This window comes from Hydractinia symbiolongicarpus, chromosome 3 (assembly GCF_029227915.1).
Source record: "Hydractinia symbiolongicarpus strain clone_291-10 chromosome 3, HSymV2.1, whole genome shotgun sequence".
Lineage (NCBI taxonomy): Eukaryota > Metazoa > Cnidaria > Hydrozoa > Anthoathecata > Hydractiniidae > Hydractinia > Hydractinia symbiolongicarpus.
The window spans coordinates 11,196,931-11,212,020 of NC_079877.1; the positions used below are offsets into that span (position 1 = coordinate 11,196,931).

General features: G+C 33.3%; 1 protein-coding gene across 1 annotated transcript; it reads left to right on the forward strand.

Annotated features, from left to right (window-relative positions):
• Positions 1-234: 234 nt before the first annotated feature.
• Positions 235-14,679, forward strand: LOC130635702 (26S proteasome non-ATPase regulatory subunit 1-like). Its single transcript, XM_057445131.1, has 32 exons — positions 235-267; positions 1,262-1,345; positions 1,442-1,485; positions 3,158-3,231; positions 4,937-5,000; positions 5,100-5,205; positions 5,926-6,065; positions 6,158-6,220; positions 6,298-6,375; positions 6,457-6,522; positions 6,927-7,165; positions 7,373-7,460; positions 7,882-8,019; positions 8,163-8,330; positions 8,674-8,773; positions 9,351-9,424; positions 9,694-9,754; positions 9,829-9,879; positions 10,047-10,123; positions 10,587-10,646; positions 10,808-10,867; positions 11,152-11,247; positions 11,697-11,761; positions 11,838-11,952; positions 12,049-12,105; positions 12,342-12,401; positions 12,563-12,665; positions 12,797-12,966; positions 13,365-13,538; positions 13,839-14,075; positions 14,244-14,319; positions 14,473-14,679. The coding sequence occupies exons 2-32, from the start codon at positions 1,327-1,329 to the stop codon at positions 14,547-14,549; spliced, it is 3,000 nt and encodes a 999-aa protein (XP_057301114.1). The 5' UTR covers positions 235-267; positions 1,262-1,326; the 3' UTR covers positions 14,550-14,679.
• The last annotated feature ends 411 nt before the right edge of the window (positions 14,680-15,090 follow it).

Sequence of the window (15,090 nt, forward strand, 5' to 3'; positions counted from 1 at the left end):
GACGATGTCAAACCATAGCGAAATATATGTAGTGCTAGTCGAAATTCTTGAATCGAAGCAGGTGAAGCAGCAGCAGCTGGAAAATGGAATTACTAAACAATTGTATTTTTTTGATTTTTTTAATTGCCCGAGGGTGAAGACGGGGGTCTGTTTATTGCTTATATATTTGTAGGCGACTTTAAACGGTGGCGTTGGTTGGCGGTCTGTATTTTAATTCGTTGACCGCGGCAGAGCAAATTCAAAAGGCTGTACAAAGCAGCGACGGCACAAAATGACGGAAAACTCTAATAACAAGTGCCAGGTTGGAGGGCCTATTTTGCTCGGCGACTAACTTAAGAAATTCGAGTAGCTGACATATGGAGGTCATTCTTGTCTCGATGATTCATGAGACGCGCGAAAACTGCGCACACGAGATTCGGTTTCTCTTGGTTTGCGTTATAATTTTTAATCTATGATCTATTATCATGGAAAAAGACCAAGCAAAGATTGATTCAACCGATTTTAAAAATAGGTGAATTCACTGTTTTTTTTATTTTATTTTTATCTCTGTTTATCGTGAAAAATAGTCATTTTTGATATACTCGTGTTGTAGAATATGATGGAGAATGACTATTTTCAAGTGACGAAGAAGATGATTCGTTCTTTAAATCTGATGCGATGTAAAGAAATATATTTTTTATTTTTGTGTTTATACATTATTAAAATTCTTCTACAGTAGCTATAATAGCGCGCATTGTAGAGGAGTTCATCGACAATGTGATAGATTGTAATACTGTAACTCCGCCTCAATCTCCACCTGTCATTAATTTGACCTCACCCCAGAAAACAGGAAAAACTGACGTTGTCCCGGGCCAGTTACTGAGTGAAAAAGAATTGTTGACGTTGCGTGAAATGGACAAAATTATCAACAACCATATGCTAACCGTGTGTTGTGGTATTTTTGGAAATGAAAGGATGGCGCAGTGTGACAAGTGCAAAAAATGGTTTCACGGAATGTGTGAAAACATACCAAACAGCGTTTTTAAGAAGTCCAACCAACAAGAATTGGTATTGCAAAATGTGTAAAAGTGTTTGTTGTAAATTTATCTTATCTCATAAGAAAAAAAAACAAAAACGAACGAAAGTGTTTTATTCCATTCCGCGTGGGTATTCAAGCCGTACGGGCATAGTTTGTTTAGATATTCGGAACAACTCGCGAAAACTCGTCCAAAATATTGTTTTTTATGAACCTCCGACCCGGCACTTGTTATTAGAGTTTTCCCAAAATGACAGGGCATATTTTCCGAACTGCATAATCAACATTTCCATTTCGTTAACTTTAGAAAAATGACTCTTACATCTGCAGGTTAGCTTTCACTATAAATCTATATAAAATTAAAATATCTTGCTGCGTTTTACATAGTTTTAAGTTTCATAATAATATATATACTTCTTTTTTTAGCGGGAGTTATTGCCCTTCTTGAAGAAACAGAACCAGAATTAAAGGTTAGTATATAAATATTTGGAGCACTTCTTAGAGTTGTTATTTGCATAGTAGTTAATATAAATACGGAAATATCAACCACGCCACGCCAAGCAGGAAACTACCACTAGAGGAAGAATATATTTCTTTGTTTTTGGTGCCTGAATACAAATTTTCTTTTGCTGTTAAAAATATACAGGAAAAATCTGGCTAACCAACTCGTTTTTTCAAGTACATTAGGAAAAGAACATAACACATTTATCTTTGATAGTGATCTAAGGGATCTTAGGGGCTAGTAAGAGGCTGTCGTCAATTATATATGTTTCTTCTACGTTTTAACACCAAATTCTTCCGCTCTGCAAATGTCACATGATACTTTTCAGGGTAGCCATTATGATTTGAGGGAAAACACGCTGTTCACGCAGTCACCTCTTCAAAAACAGGGGCTGAATTTTTTGTAGAATCTTTATTTTTTACATTTCAAACCTGTGTGTAGTTCTCTAGAAGAGTTTTTGCTAGTTAAGCTTTGGTTTAATTTAGATACTTGTAGTTCTTCTTTAATCAAAGCTTTTTCTGTTAGTCCCTAAATCGAAAGTTGTGTCACTAACATTCTTCCCAGGGAATTACTTGTTAGGGGGAAGAGGAATCTGCTTGCTGATAAAATAAAAAAATGGGGAGGAAAACTAACTTCATTATATATATTTTATTTGTAAAGAAGAGAGACAATTAGACATTATTCGACAGAGAGAAGAGAGACAATTATAAAATTAACATGAAAATACCAATAAATATAATAGATAAAACATTTTTCTGACCTGTGCGCATAACAACACAGTGTTTATTGCGTGTAATAAATATAATATTCGTTAGGAGAAATTCTTAAGGGTATATGTAATAACATGGACTTTCCATAAGTACCTGCCCTATTTATTTTAGCAAAGTACACAAAGTAAAAAACTAACATGCTGTTAACATGGAGCAAGGAAATGTGGGCATTAATTAAGGGCTAATTTGTCATTAACCATAGACTACCCCAAACTTGATATCAGTTTTAAGGGTTTAGTCAGGTCACTAGTGACAATTAAAATTGGAAATGAAGTGAACAATGTAACAACAATTGAATCAGGTCTAATTGGGTAGGATGTGCATGTTTTACTGAAACTCTGAAATGACCAGACAGCTCCTCCAGGGCCTTTTTGCGATTTGATGACGTCAAATTTTTTGACATTATATATCAATTTTTTTACTGGAATGTTGGTATCTACAGTGTAGAATAGGAGCATTCTCGCAAAAAAGTTTGTCATTGCGCAAAGTTTAGTACATAAATTATTCCAGGGTGGCCAAACCTCCTTTAAAGTCCCCATTTTTGAAAAACCTCTAAAAAGTTTAAAATGTGACCTAAATCTCCTCTTTAACTCCTCTTTTTTTCTGGTACACTGATAATTGTGTGATTGTTTCACTATTATAGTTACAGAGATTTTACATTTGTTATAGTGATATTATCTGTTAGCTCTATCCTTTTTGTATAAAACAAGATATAAAAATTGGCTAAGAAAAATGCTCATTAATTTAAACACCTAAGACTTCGCGACTCTTCAATGTGGTTAACGCATTTACTATATTTTCTGTCAAGTTGAATTATATAGACATACTGCTTCTTTAAAGGCCTTATATGACATATTCTCTTATTTTTAGTTCTATGCACTGAAAAAGTTGGACAACATTGTTGGAGAATTCTGGGCTGAGATATCAGATGTTATTACTAAAATGTATGTATCCAAATTATTTTGTGTGACATTGAAATTGAAGCAACAATGATATTTTTACAACTGTTTTTCATTATCTATGTAAAACAACAAAAGTGGAATTTGTATTTGTTACAACCTATAACAATTCCCACGTGATATAAAAAGATATTGCAACATTATACATCCTTTGCAATTATCTCCTTTAGTATTTAATGTGTTTTGTGCATGTTATTTTGATAGCAAAAATTGATTGAGCATAATTTAAACTGTAACTAACGCTTAATGTATAAAGCTACAGCTCTGGTAACCCTATAGGCCGAGTTCTGCTCAAAAGCAGGCAATATATTTTCCAGTGTAAAAAAGCTCTATTTAGATTCCATCACAACACTGATTACACTCCCATTGTGTGATACTTTTTTAGCTGAGAATGTCTATTCAAATGGGCCAGGGTAAACGTTAAAGCTATACGTAGAGCACTTTTGGCAATTTACAAAGGGAAATGCTGTGGTTGAAAATGCTGTTGTTTTAATTTTTTTTTTTTTTTTGCATGTTTCAATGAAAAAATTAATATTGCACTTGTTTTAGTAATTAATTTGTAGTCCAAATTCAATGCGTGAATAGTAAGAAAGCCAGGTACATTTGGGCTATGTGTTTAAAAATATCTCGAAAATTTAAGCAGGAAATCACCAATATGCGGCTTTTGTATTAAATCTATGATAACAAAAGCTAACTATTCAAAAATTTTGAAACTTATCTTTTTGCTCATATTAATTGACACAAAAAGTACAATACTGTGAAAAGGTTTATTAACATCGTGTTCGTGTAACGAGCGTGGTGCACACGAACCACGTTAAAATCGTGGTCTTTATGTATAACAAACATTCAAACATTCTATCGTGGCCACCACGCTAATATTATCTCCACGAAGGATCGTGTGTCCAGCGATTATTTTCGCGAGCTCCACGATTTTTCTTTTCAAAAAAGTCTTCCATTAAAGTTAATTTGTTTGTTTCAGGTTTTATCAAGTTAAAAAAGCATATTCGTATTTTTGCTTCGTGTATACTTTTTCGTCATGGACGCGATTGTATTTTTACGAAATGTCATTAGTCTAGAAAAGTTAAATTTGTCTGCGGCGATAGATATGCTTTTTTAGATTGTATTTTAAAAGTTTAAAAACGAAAAGCGGCGATAGAATTGTTTTTTTGATCGCATTTTAAAAGTTTAAAAACGAAAAGCGGCGATAGAAATCTTTTTTAAGACCGCATTTTAAAAGTTTATAAACTAAAAGCGGCGATAGAAATGTTTCTTTACATCGCATTTTGATTCACGAACGATTAAAATCTATTATATAGCTAGCTTTATGACAATAAATTTAAACAACAAGTGTTAATTAATTTTTTTGCCGTCGTTTTTTGATTTAATTGATAAACTAATATGGTCTTTGTTGTTTTACAATAGAAGTTATCTATCATGGACGCCACGGTGTAATGTTTAATTTTTGTTCGTGTAGTCCACGAAAAATGATCGTGAGGTCCACGATTGTTAAAAAAATATGCATTGTGGGCTATCGTGGTTCGTGCGTAACATGAAATAAACACGAAACACGATGTTAACAAACCTTTTCACAGTACTGTAGTATGACAAGAGGAAAATTAAGTGATTCGAATTTTATGGAGGCTTGTGGGCGGGGGAGCTTGATTTATGCATGTTTTTATTATATTTTCAGCGAGGAACTTTGTGAAAATGATGGATTTAGACACAGAGATTTATCATGTCTTGTTGCATCCAAGGTACTGATGTGCTTTCACATCTTACAGTCATGTAATCGATAATTATGTTAACTATTATAACTCGTTTACTTTTCTAATTGTATTAAATTTTATGTTTAGGTGTACTATCACCTTGGAGCTTTTGAAGACTCAGTTTTGTATGCTTTGGGAGCTGGAGATTTATTCGATGTCAACGGACATACAGAATATATTGAAACCACAATAGGTATTAAACTTTTCTTCTAGACACTTACACATGCATTTTTATTCATTTGTACTGATATTGTTGATATTGTCAAGACTTATTTAATTCTAAGCTCTTTGACAATATTTCATATTAAACTTAATTTGTGTGTGTTTTTGATTGTAAACTGCAATCATCATCATCATCATCATCATTCTCGGCTTAACGTCCGTTTTCCATGCTAGCATGGGTTGGATACAACCATTTACAATTAGAAAATGCGGAGTTGGCATGAAGCTGATACTTAAACCTGCATTTTAATGTGTCTAAAATATTAAAATGAATATATAAATAAACCAACATGAATTTGTACTTTTATCCGTTACAAGATGAAGATAATAGCTTATAACAGGCCTATCAATAAGGGGAGAGCAATTGCTCTTTCTCACACAAAGGCTCGCCCAATTTGTATTCAATAACAAATGATTTTATGCAAAAAGTCATAGGAATTTTAAGTTTTTGCTGAGAATTCAGCTTTATATGGTGGTAAACATTGTCATCATTTGAAGTGTTTTATTTAGTTTGCATAGGTTGTTCAATTGTTTGTGGACATTTTTAGAATAATTCAGGTCACTTTAAGATAAACCTTAAACATACTGATTTTCACCAGTACTAATTTTACCTAATATTTGAAGTTGTTTAATTTTAAAAAATCATAGAATTTTCAAAAAGTACAGCTGTTTTCATCTTTTTATACTTCAGCGAAATGCATTGACCACTACACACAACTTCGCGTAAGGGCAGCAACACATCCTGATGAAGAAGTCAAAATTGACCAACGTCTTATTGAAATTGTAAATAAAATGTTTCAACGGTGTTTTGCAGATAAAAAGTTTAAACAGGTATTGTATTGTATCATATTGCTTGAAATACCTGCAATTTTTAAAATCTATTTTAAAAAAAAACTATATTACATTGTTTGTCTTGTTTTTAGGCAATTGGAATTGCATTGGAAACAAGACGATTGGATATTTTTGAACAAGCTGTTTTAAAATCTGTATATACTTGGTTTTTATTCGTATTATAGATTTATTCAAAGATATAATTAAAAAGCTGTGTTAATTTTTTGTCTAGGAAGACGTGCAAGGCATGTTGGGATATAGTCTTAGTATATGCATGACTCTCATTGAGAGCAGATCATTTCGTAACGAGGTAATAAATACTACATTATCTCTTTGTTTTTCTGTTTTGTTTTTGTTTTTTGATAAAAAATGACATTCATTTTTCCTTCAGGTTCTTAGAGTTCTGGTTAAACTATACTTAAATCTAACAACTCCAGATCATATTAGTGTTAGTCAGGTAAGCATTTACCTAAAAGGTGACAACTTGAGTGTTACAAGCACTCAAGGAAGTGCGTAATAGTTAATAATAATTAATTAATAAAAGCAGTACAAGTCATTTATACTAAATAAGATCTGACACTTTACAAAATACTTGACAAAGTACTTCGACTTGCACAGGCAAAAATAGTTTTTTTTTATGTATTGTTCAAGTGATGATATTTTTATGCCTGATTTATGCTTCCTCTCAGATGTATTTTAGTGATCATCTCAGATCTGTTGTCAAGAAGTGCATACTATTGGAACACTATTGTGATAGTTTGACATGTTTCACATCATATACACTGAAGGCAGTTTTTTCAACTTTCTGGCAATCAAAAATGTTTCATATTTATAAAAGGAGACATTTTTATTTTATTTTAGTGTTTAATATTTCTTGACGATCCAGACTCTGTTGCAGATATAATGGAAAAATTAGTCAAAAGTAGTGAAGAACAAACTTTGATGGCATATCAAATTGGTTTTGATTTATATGAAAATGCTTCACAACAATTTTTAACTAGCATAAGAAGTGTTCTTAAATCATTAGCTCCTGCCGCACTGGCTGAGCCTGTTCGACAAGGAACTACCCCAAAGGAGGGTACTGATACACAAAAAGATGAGTAAGTTCTTTTTCCTGATGGTTAAAATGAAAGATCAATTTGCACATTTCTCCACACTTTGTGAATATAGTTTGTATAAAAGTAATTGTTTTAAACTACCTTAAAAAATGTTGAATTGACGATGAGCCGAGCCGAAACCAAACCATTGCGATATCGCGATTGAAAAAAAAGATGGTCATTTGTGTTTCATTTATCATTTCACTTCAGTGCAAAACCAATGGAAACTGATGAAACAAATAAAACAGAATCCAAAGAAGAACCTGCTGAAAAACCAGTTAAACAGGAAAAACATCTTGTAAGTAACTCCACAATAATTTTATGTGGATTGCTCAACACTTACTTTAAAAAAAAATTTTTTTCTCAGGACGGAGTAACACTTTATTACAAATATATTATAACATAAAAGAATCTTGCTTGTGTAACCTGTTATTGTATATAATAAGATTATTTTTAAAAAAATCGAAGATCTGAGTGCTTATTTTGTGATTTTCAATTAAATTGAAAAAAATATAATTTAATTCAAAAATCAAATGAATGGGAAACATTTTTCTTTCTTCATCCTGAAAAATATTTTATTAACATCATAAGTATAATTTTAAAATATTTTCAACTATAATACACAAAACAATTTTTGAAAAATTAAATATTTTTGTTAATATTGCAGTGTACGTGTACACCTCTGCCTTTAATTTATTGTTTGTGGTGTCTTTGTTTAGAATGAAAATGAGAAAACATTACAAGACCGCATCATCAAACTGACAGAAATCTTAAGCGGAGATACCATGATAAAGTTGCACTTAGAATTTTTAATCCGCAACAACCATGCAGATTTATTAATATTAAAAAATACAAAGGTATGTACAGCTGAACCCAACTTGGTAGTGTTTTCATTTTGCTACCTTAAGACTGGATTTGTAGGTCTGTCTTCAACAGGTTGTATTTGCAAAGACGTTAGTGATAACAATTGCTAAAGTTGTTGTCTGCATTTTATTTGTAGGATATTGTTCGAAATTCAATATGTCACTCTGCAACAGTCATATCGAATGCTTTCATGCATTGTGGAACAACCAGTGATACGTTTCTTAGAAATAATCTAGAATGGTTAGCACGGGCCACTAATTGGGCAAAGTTCACTGCTACCGCAAGTTTAGGTGTTATACATAAGGTATATTTTTATTATCTTGTTACTTATTTAAAAAAACATTTTCATACTAACGAAAAGCCCTTTCACACCAAAAATTGGGGACTCTTAGAGGAATAAAAAAAAGAATTAAAAGTATTTTTAGTAGGTAAAGATAAAAGTGTCGTGTCGTATTCACCATTACACTGTTACTCTATGTGTCAATATTGGATCGAGACAGCATTTTTCAATTCTTGAAAAAATTGAATAAAAATGTTAGGCTCAGAATACTTCTTATTCATAGCACTATTGTCCACTGCAATTTGTGAAAATAAAAGTATTTTTAATCAAATGGCAAGTTGTACAATTTTCACATTTTTCATGGTAGGGTCATGAAAAAGAATCGTTAAAACTAATGGGTTCATATCTGCCAAAAGATGGCGGTGCTGGCAGTGCGTATCAAGAAGGCGGCGGTTTATATGCTCTAGGTATGGTTATTACTATCTGCTGGTAAAAAATATCTATTTTACATCCTGTAAAGACTGTCAAACAAGATTTTCAGCAAAACAGGACAAAAACTGTGATGTGTTGCAAATTGATTTTTCATGATGATTTTCTTTTCCTACTTGGCAGGGTGATAAACACTTTAATATGCATCTCATTAAATGTTTTTAATGAGACATTCCTTAACAAATTCTCGTTTTTCTTCTCTCTCATTTATTTTTGTGTTAAGAAGTTTATGAATTACAGATTGACTGTAAAGTCCTATAATACTTCCTTGTTGAATTTGAGTCCTTTATTTATTTACCCCTGTCACAGGAGCCTTATTGATTGTTACGTCACAACTGAAATTAACAATTATTTTAAAAAAAATCCTCATTAACTGTCCTTAATTTAATTTAGTTGCAACAAAATTTTCCTAAAAAAAATGACAAGATTTCTCAGTAATTTTAATTTAATGCTTTTTTTCTTCGTTTCAGGAGTGACTATCCTGTCTGAAATGATCAGGAATTTTATGTTTCATATTCTACTCATCTATTTATTACTTTCTTTCCTTCGTTTCAGGATTAATTCATTGCAATCATGGTGAAAGCATAAAAGAATATTTACTACAGCAACTTAAAAATGCGACAACTGATGTAAGTTACTCACACTGTTTTTATAAGATGCTTACAAGATACGCCTGCTAGTTCCAACAGATTGTTTTGAATACATAAAAAATAAAACAATGGAGGCAATAGATGAAGGAGAATGTTTTACGTTAATCAATGTTTGAATTTAATAACCTCGCAAACATCTATATAGTTTAGTTATTCTTACACCAAGTTTGAAATATATATTATATATGACATATAAAATATGTGTCTTGTTGTTATTTTCGTGTCAACTGATGGGATTTCATGTTTAGATGGTGCGCCATGGTGGATGTCTTGGTTTAGGACTAGCAGCGATGGGTACTCAACAGAATGGTTCGTATGCTCTCATGCAACTCTACTAATATTCTACTTCTGTAATTAGCATTAACATATTTTTTTGTGTTTAGATATTTATGAGCAGCTGAAATTTAATTTGTACCAAGATGATGCTGTCACAGGTGCGTTGATGATCGTTTTTTGATAATCTTGACCGATAATTATTATTTAAGGCTTCCCCGAGACTTCTTCCCTTAAATTTTTGAAAGTTTGTAAGACTGTGCGTATCTGCATCAATGTCTTGAAAGAAAATTTGAAATTAATACGAAATTTTGCTACTCAAATTTAGGAGAAGCAGCAGGTATTGGCATGGGACTTGTTATGTTAGCATCAAAATCAAGTCAAGCAATCGAAGACATGGTTATGGTACGTTAAAAAATATTAATTGATGTCACATCAGGCTACTATATTTCTTTGTCTCTTGTAAAAAGGTCTATGGATAAGGAAGGAATATTTCTTAAATTTTCCACTTGTATAATTTATAAGAATGGATATTTTCAGAAAATGAAACAATATCCAAACTTTGCATTATTTGTTTCGTGTTTTTTTTTATTTTATTTTCATTTCATGCTGTTTACGTTTCTACGATTAAAAAGCTAGTAAATTTTTTTGTTAATTCTCTTTTAATCGAATTTTGACCCATTTTGCCTTGATAAAAATAACAGCCTATTCAAGTTAACTACAGGTTAAAATGGTTAAAATGGCTGGGGAAAATAAAGTATTGTAGAATAGCCACAAAAGAATGGAAAGTCCTAACTGTTACTCTTAAATCAGTATTTCCTGCATGTTGGAGTGTGCGTTAACTATTGGTTTTATTTTCATTTTTAAGTATGCTCAAGAGACGCAACATGAAAAAATATTGCGAGGGCTAGCAATTGGAATTGCCTTGGTAAGCTTATAGAATTTTTAACTATTATCTTGTATCCGTTGCCCTTCTTCTGGAATTTGAAAATTAGTAAAAAAATTTTAATTGAACAGATAATAAATCTTGACGCCATTATTCATTGTAACTCTGAACCTTTAAAGTTTGTCTTATAATACTTGCTGTAGGTTATGTATGGACGAATGGAAGAAGCCGACGCACTAATAGAAAGTTTACTCCAAGACAAGGTTTGTGTGGAGTATTTTGTGTTTAAGTTGTGCTGTGTGACTTTATTATAAGGAAGGCAGCCATCGTGAGGATGGGTTTTAGCACCAGCACCCATAGCAACTACCAATGCTATGGATCAACTCATGCCTTCCGAAGGAAATTAAGTAGGCAATGTGAATATGTATATAGCCAGGACCCATACTGATAACGGTGTTTGCAACACTGAAGTAACTATACCATTTTAAATTTTCTGAAACAGTCAGTTTTTCCCCTTTATATTTAACAAATATTGTTGTTTTCACAGGATGCAATTCTGAGAAGAAGCGCAATGTATACTATCGCCATGGCGTATGCTGGTACTGGAAATAATAAAGCTATCCGAAAGTTGCTTCATGTTGCTGTGAGTAGTAGACCTCCACCGTCTGTGATTTTTGTTCTACTAAGTTTCTATTGTAGAGAGTGCAGATTGAAGTGAAGGTTGACAAATAAAGTGAGATTTCCGCTGTAAAAGAAAACAAAAACTAACAAAAATAATAAAAATGAATTTTAATCGGTCGTTGTGCTGATCCTTACTTATATTACCCTTTTTTAAAGTTTACTTTTGACCGGAACAGCAATGTTTATCCGCCAAGGAGGTGTCAGAAATAATAGTTCTGCATTTCTTCTATGTCTTCCAGAGATATATTTTTTGAGGTGGCATCGGAATGGCAGTAATGTATAGTAACTAAAACTAGTAGTTAGCCCGTGGAAAACACACTGGAATTCATTTGTTGCTTCTACCAGCTACCATGTTTGGTTCACACACCTACAGCAAGCATCAGAGATACAACATACGTTACTCTTTTTTAGGTGAGTGATGTCAATGATGACGTAAGAAGAGCAGCTGTTCAGTCTTTGGGCTTTTTGTTATTCAGGTAAACTTTCTCTTGCATTTTTGTGTCGATACTGTTGACATGCTAAAAGTAATCGTTAGTTCGTCTGTTGTCGTAGAACGCCAGAACAAGTTCCTAGTGTTGTATCACTTCTCTCTGAAAGCTACAACCCGCACGTCAGATGTGGGGCAGCTATGGCACTTGGTATTGCTTGCGCAGGGACAGGATTAAAGGTAACGCCTACTAACCGATGTTTTTGCTAGATTGTAGCTTATTACATTATTCCCTGCTGTGTCATGTTCAGCACTACAGCTGTATTATTTTTCTAGGAAGCTATCAACTTGGTGGAGCCACTAATGAATGATCCTGTCAATTATGTCAGACAGGTGAGAATACTATGTTATATTTAGTGTCAATTTCCTAGGCAATACCCACTAAACTTTAGGTTACAGTGGAAGAAAACATAGTTTTTAATTATGTTCCTTCATTATTGGTTAAAGCCGTTTTGCTACTTTAAAGATCACATATTGTGATTAGTGAAATATGTACGACGGGTTTTGCGAATTCTTTTAACGGCATGACAGCTAGTCGTATATTCAATGTTGGTCACTTTATTTTTTAGTATGCATTGATTGCTTCTGCGTTAATAACCATCCAACAGACAGAAGTTACGTGTCCGAAGGTGTGTTCGTACTCTTCTTAACATTTAGATGTCATGGATGAAACATTTTTTTTTAAATTTACCTTTAAGCAGATAGTATTTGTAAAATATATACTCGACAACCTTCAGTAAATATTCTGCGTCGGCTGGGTTAAATTTATATAATTTACGAAACTTTTCAGGTAAAACAGATGAGAGAAGCATATACAAAAGTCATAGCAGATAAACATGAGGATAGTATTGCAAAGTTTGGTGCTATCCTCGCACAAGGAATCATTGACGCAGGTGAGTGCCGTACGTGGCATTAGGTGACGTACATTTTGTGACGTATATGTCGTATTTTGTCGGACATCGGTTTAGTATTTACCAGCCACCAATAATTCAACGTCTAATACAAATTTCTTCTTGTGTATCAGGTGGTCGCAATGCAACTGTTTCACTTCAGTCGCGTGCTGGTCAGAATCATATGCCAACCATCGTTGGCTTGTTTGTCTTCTCGCAATTTTGGTACTGGTTTCCTCTATCTCATTTCTTATCTCTTTCGTTCACACCAACAGCTATCATTGGTTTAAACTCCAATCTAAAGGTACGTTGAGGAAGGTGCATTATAACCCTAATCTAACGCCTGGCAAAGCGGTTGTGTTTGCTTTGATGAAGGAGAGGAGGTTTTCGTAGGGATAAAATTAACTTATTGGTGACCCGAATTATAAGAATCGTGAAATATCCAATTTTTAAATATGTTAGTGTTTTATTAGGGCGTAGATAAAAAAATAATCCCACATATCCCATTTATGAATTATTTTTGTGATTCTCTCTTTGCCTAATGCTTTTTCCGAGATGACATTTTCAATGCATTAACTCAGGGTAGTAATTAGGAAAGAGTTGAGCGAATGCCAAGATTTAGAAGTTTTTTATCGTTTCTCTTTATATAAATCTTGTTACATATTTCAACTGTACACATTACTAGCATTTTCTTTATCGCAGATGCCAAAAATCGAGTTTTGTTCTAACGCCAAACCATCGGTGTATGCATACCCAGAATTACTGCAGCCACCTAAGAAAGAAGAGAAAGAGAAGGTGTCAACTGCAATTCTTTCTATCACAGCGAAAGCAAAAGCTCGACAAAAGAAAGCCAACCAAGAAGAAGCCATGGAAGTGGTAAGTATTGTTAAATGTTTTCAAAAAAGCATCTGATTCTATTGTGATTGTAATAATGTAGACAGTCGTGTAGCAGTGTGAAATTTCTTAATCCTAGTGATGGATCCGTTTAGTTCTCATTAACAGAGGTACAAAGGAGGAAATCCAGGTACAATTGTTGCACCTGGAATCCCCTATTCTCGTGATGATCGGCATTATTTTTTGATCGCGTAAAGTAGTGTGTACAAAACAAAGCATCTTTTCAGAATGCAGTCTCCACGCACCTGATATATTATGATATAGTTCAACTTTTAATCGTAGGACGACAAGGCTGACAAAAAAGATGAAGCGATGGAGACTACGAAATCAGAAAAGGAAAAAGAATCCGATAAAACAAAGGAGAAGGACGAAGATGAAAGTGAAAAGCCAAAAGAAGAGGAGAAGAAGAAAGAAGTTGAACCCGATTTTCAAATGATCGACAATCCAGCAAGAGTTATGCCAGCCCAGTTAAAAAAATTATCTTTATCGCCTACTTGTCGATACCAACCGCTGAAATCTGTAAGTGAATAAAATAAGTTCGAACCTGCTTGATTAACTAAAACCAGTCGCAACGTACAGTTTCCCTGCGTAGCATACTAGCGCATGCATGTTGTATAAATACATCATTCTGTCACCGCCTTGACTTGCGTACGTCAATGACAATTATTTTCATCTGTGTTTTTTCAGGTAAACGCAGGTGGTATTATCATTATGAAAGACACTCAATCCGAACAACCGGAAGATTTGATTGAACCCTTACCAGGTATGTTTTGTACTTTTAATCATGAGAGAAATTCACAGTGTGAACGACCAACTGGATCCAGAGATTCGTTAATATCGGTTTATCGGGGGTTTTTTTTTCACAGTTTACGCCAGTTCGCACACTCGATAATCTCAGATTTATTTCATTTTTTAGCCTCGACTACACCAGCTGCAGCAGACGAAGAAGATGAACCCGAGCCACCTGAGCCTTTCGAATACACAGAAGACTAGAAAGTGTGACCACGGTACTATGTGTGTACTGGTGTTGAACTAAATCGTTTTTAAAAATGTTTCTAATACTTATTCTGCGCAAATAAATTGGAGAACGTCTTGTGACTCATAAAATAAATAAATCAACAAATTCTGGATCTTTTTTTTCGCTACAAGCTAATTTTTATTAAGTGACAGATGGTATAGTGTTAGAATTTATCTCCACTAAATGAAATTTGTTTTTAATATCTTGCTTATTCGCGAGCGCTCTTTATTTCATCTGTCGTTCGTCACTCCATTGTGTGGTTTTCTTTAAATAGACCAATTGGAATAAGCTTCCTATGGTATAATCTATCGAAATTTTAGTGTTTTGTTTTTTTTGGTACTGGTCAAACATCATATTGGCACAGTTTGCGTGAAGATGATTCCATCTAAATATATACAGCACTATAAATAAAAAGAACTGCGACGAAGAGCATTCTTAGTGTTAATATCAAAACTGTCGATAGCACTATATCTAAAATGAAAATTACAAATGAACTGTGCACGAGGTACAACTTGA

Coding starts and splice junctions, on each gene's coding strand:
- LOC130635702 (XM_057445131.1), top strand. Junction 10,124..10,586: donor CAATCGAAGACATGGTTATG/GTACGTTAAAAA, acceptor TTCATTTTTAAG/TATGCTCAAGAGACGCAACA. Junction 12,666..12,796: donor ACAAGGAATCATTGACGCAG/GTGAGTGCCGTA, acceptor CTTGTGTATCAG/GTGGTCGCAATGCAACTGTT.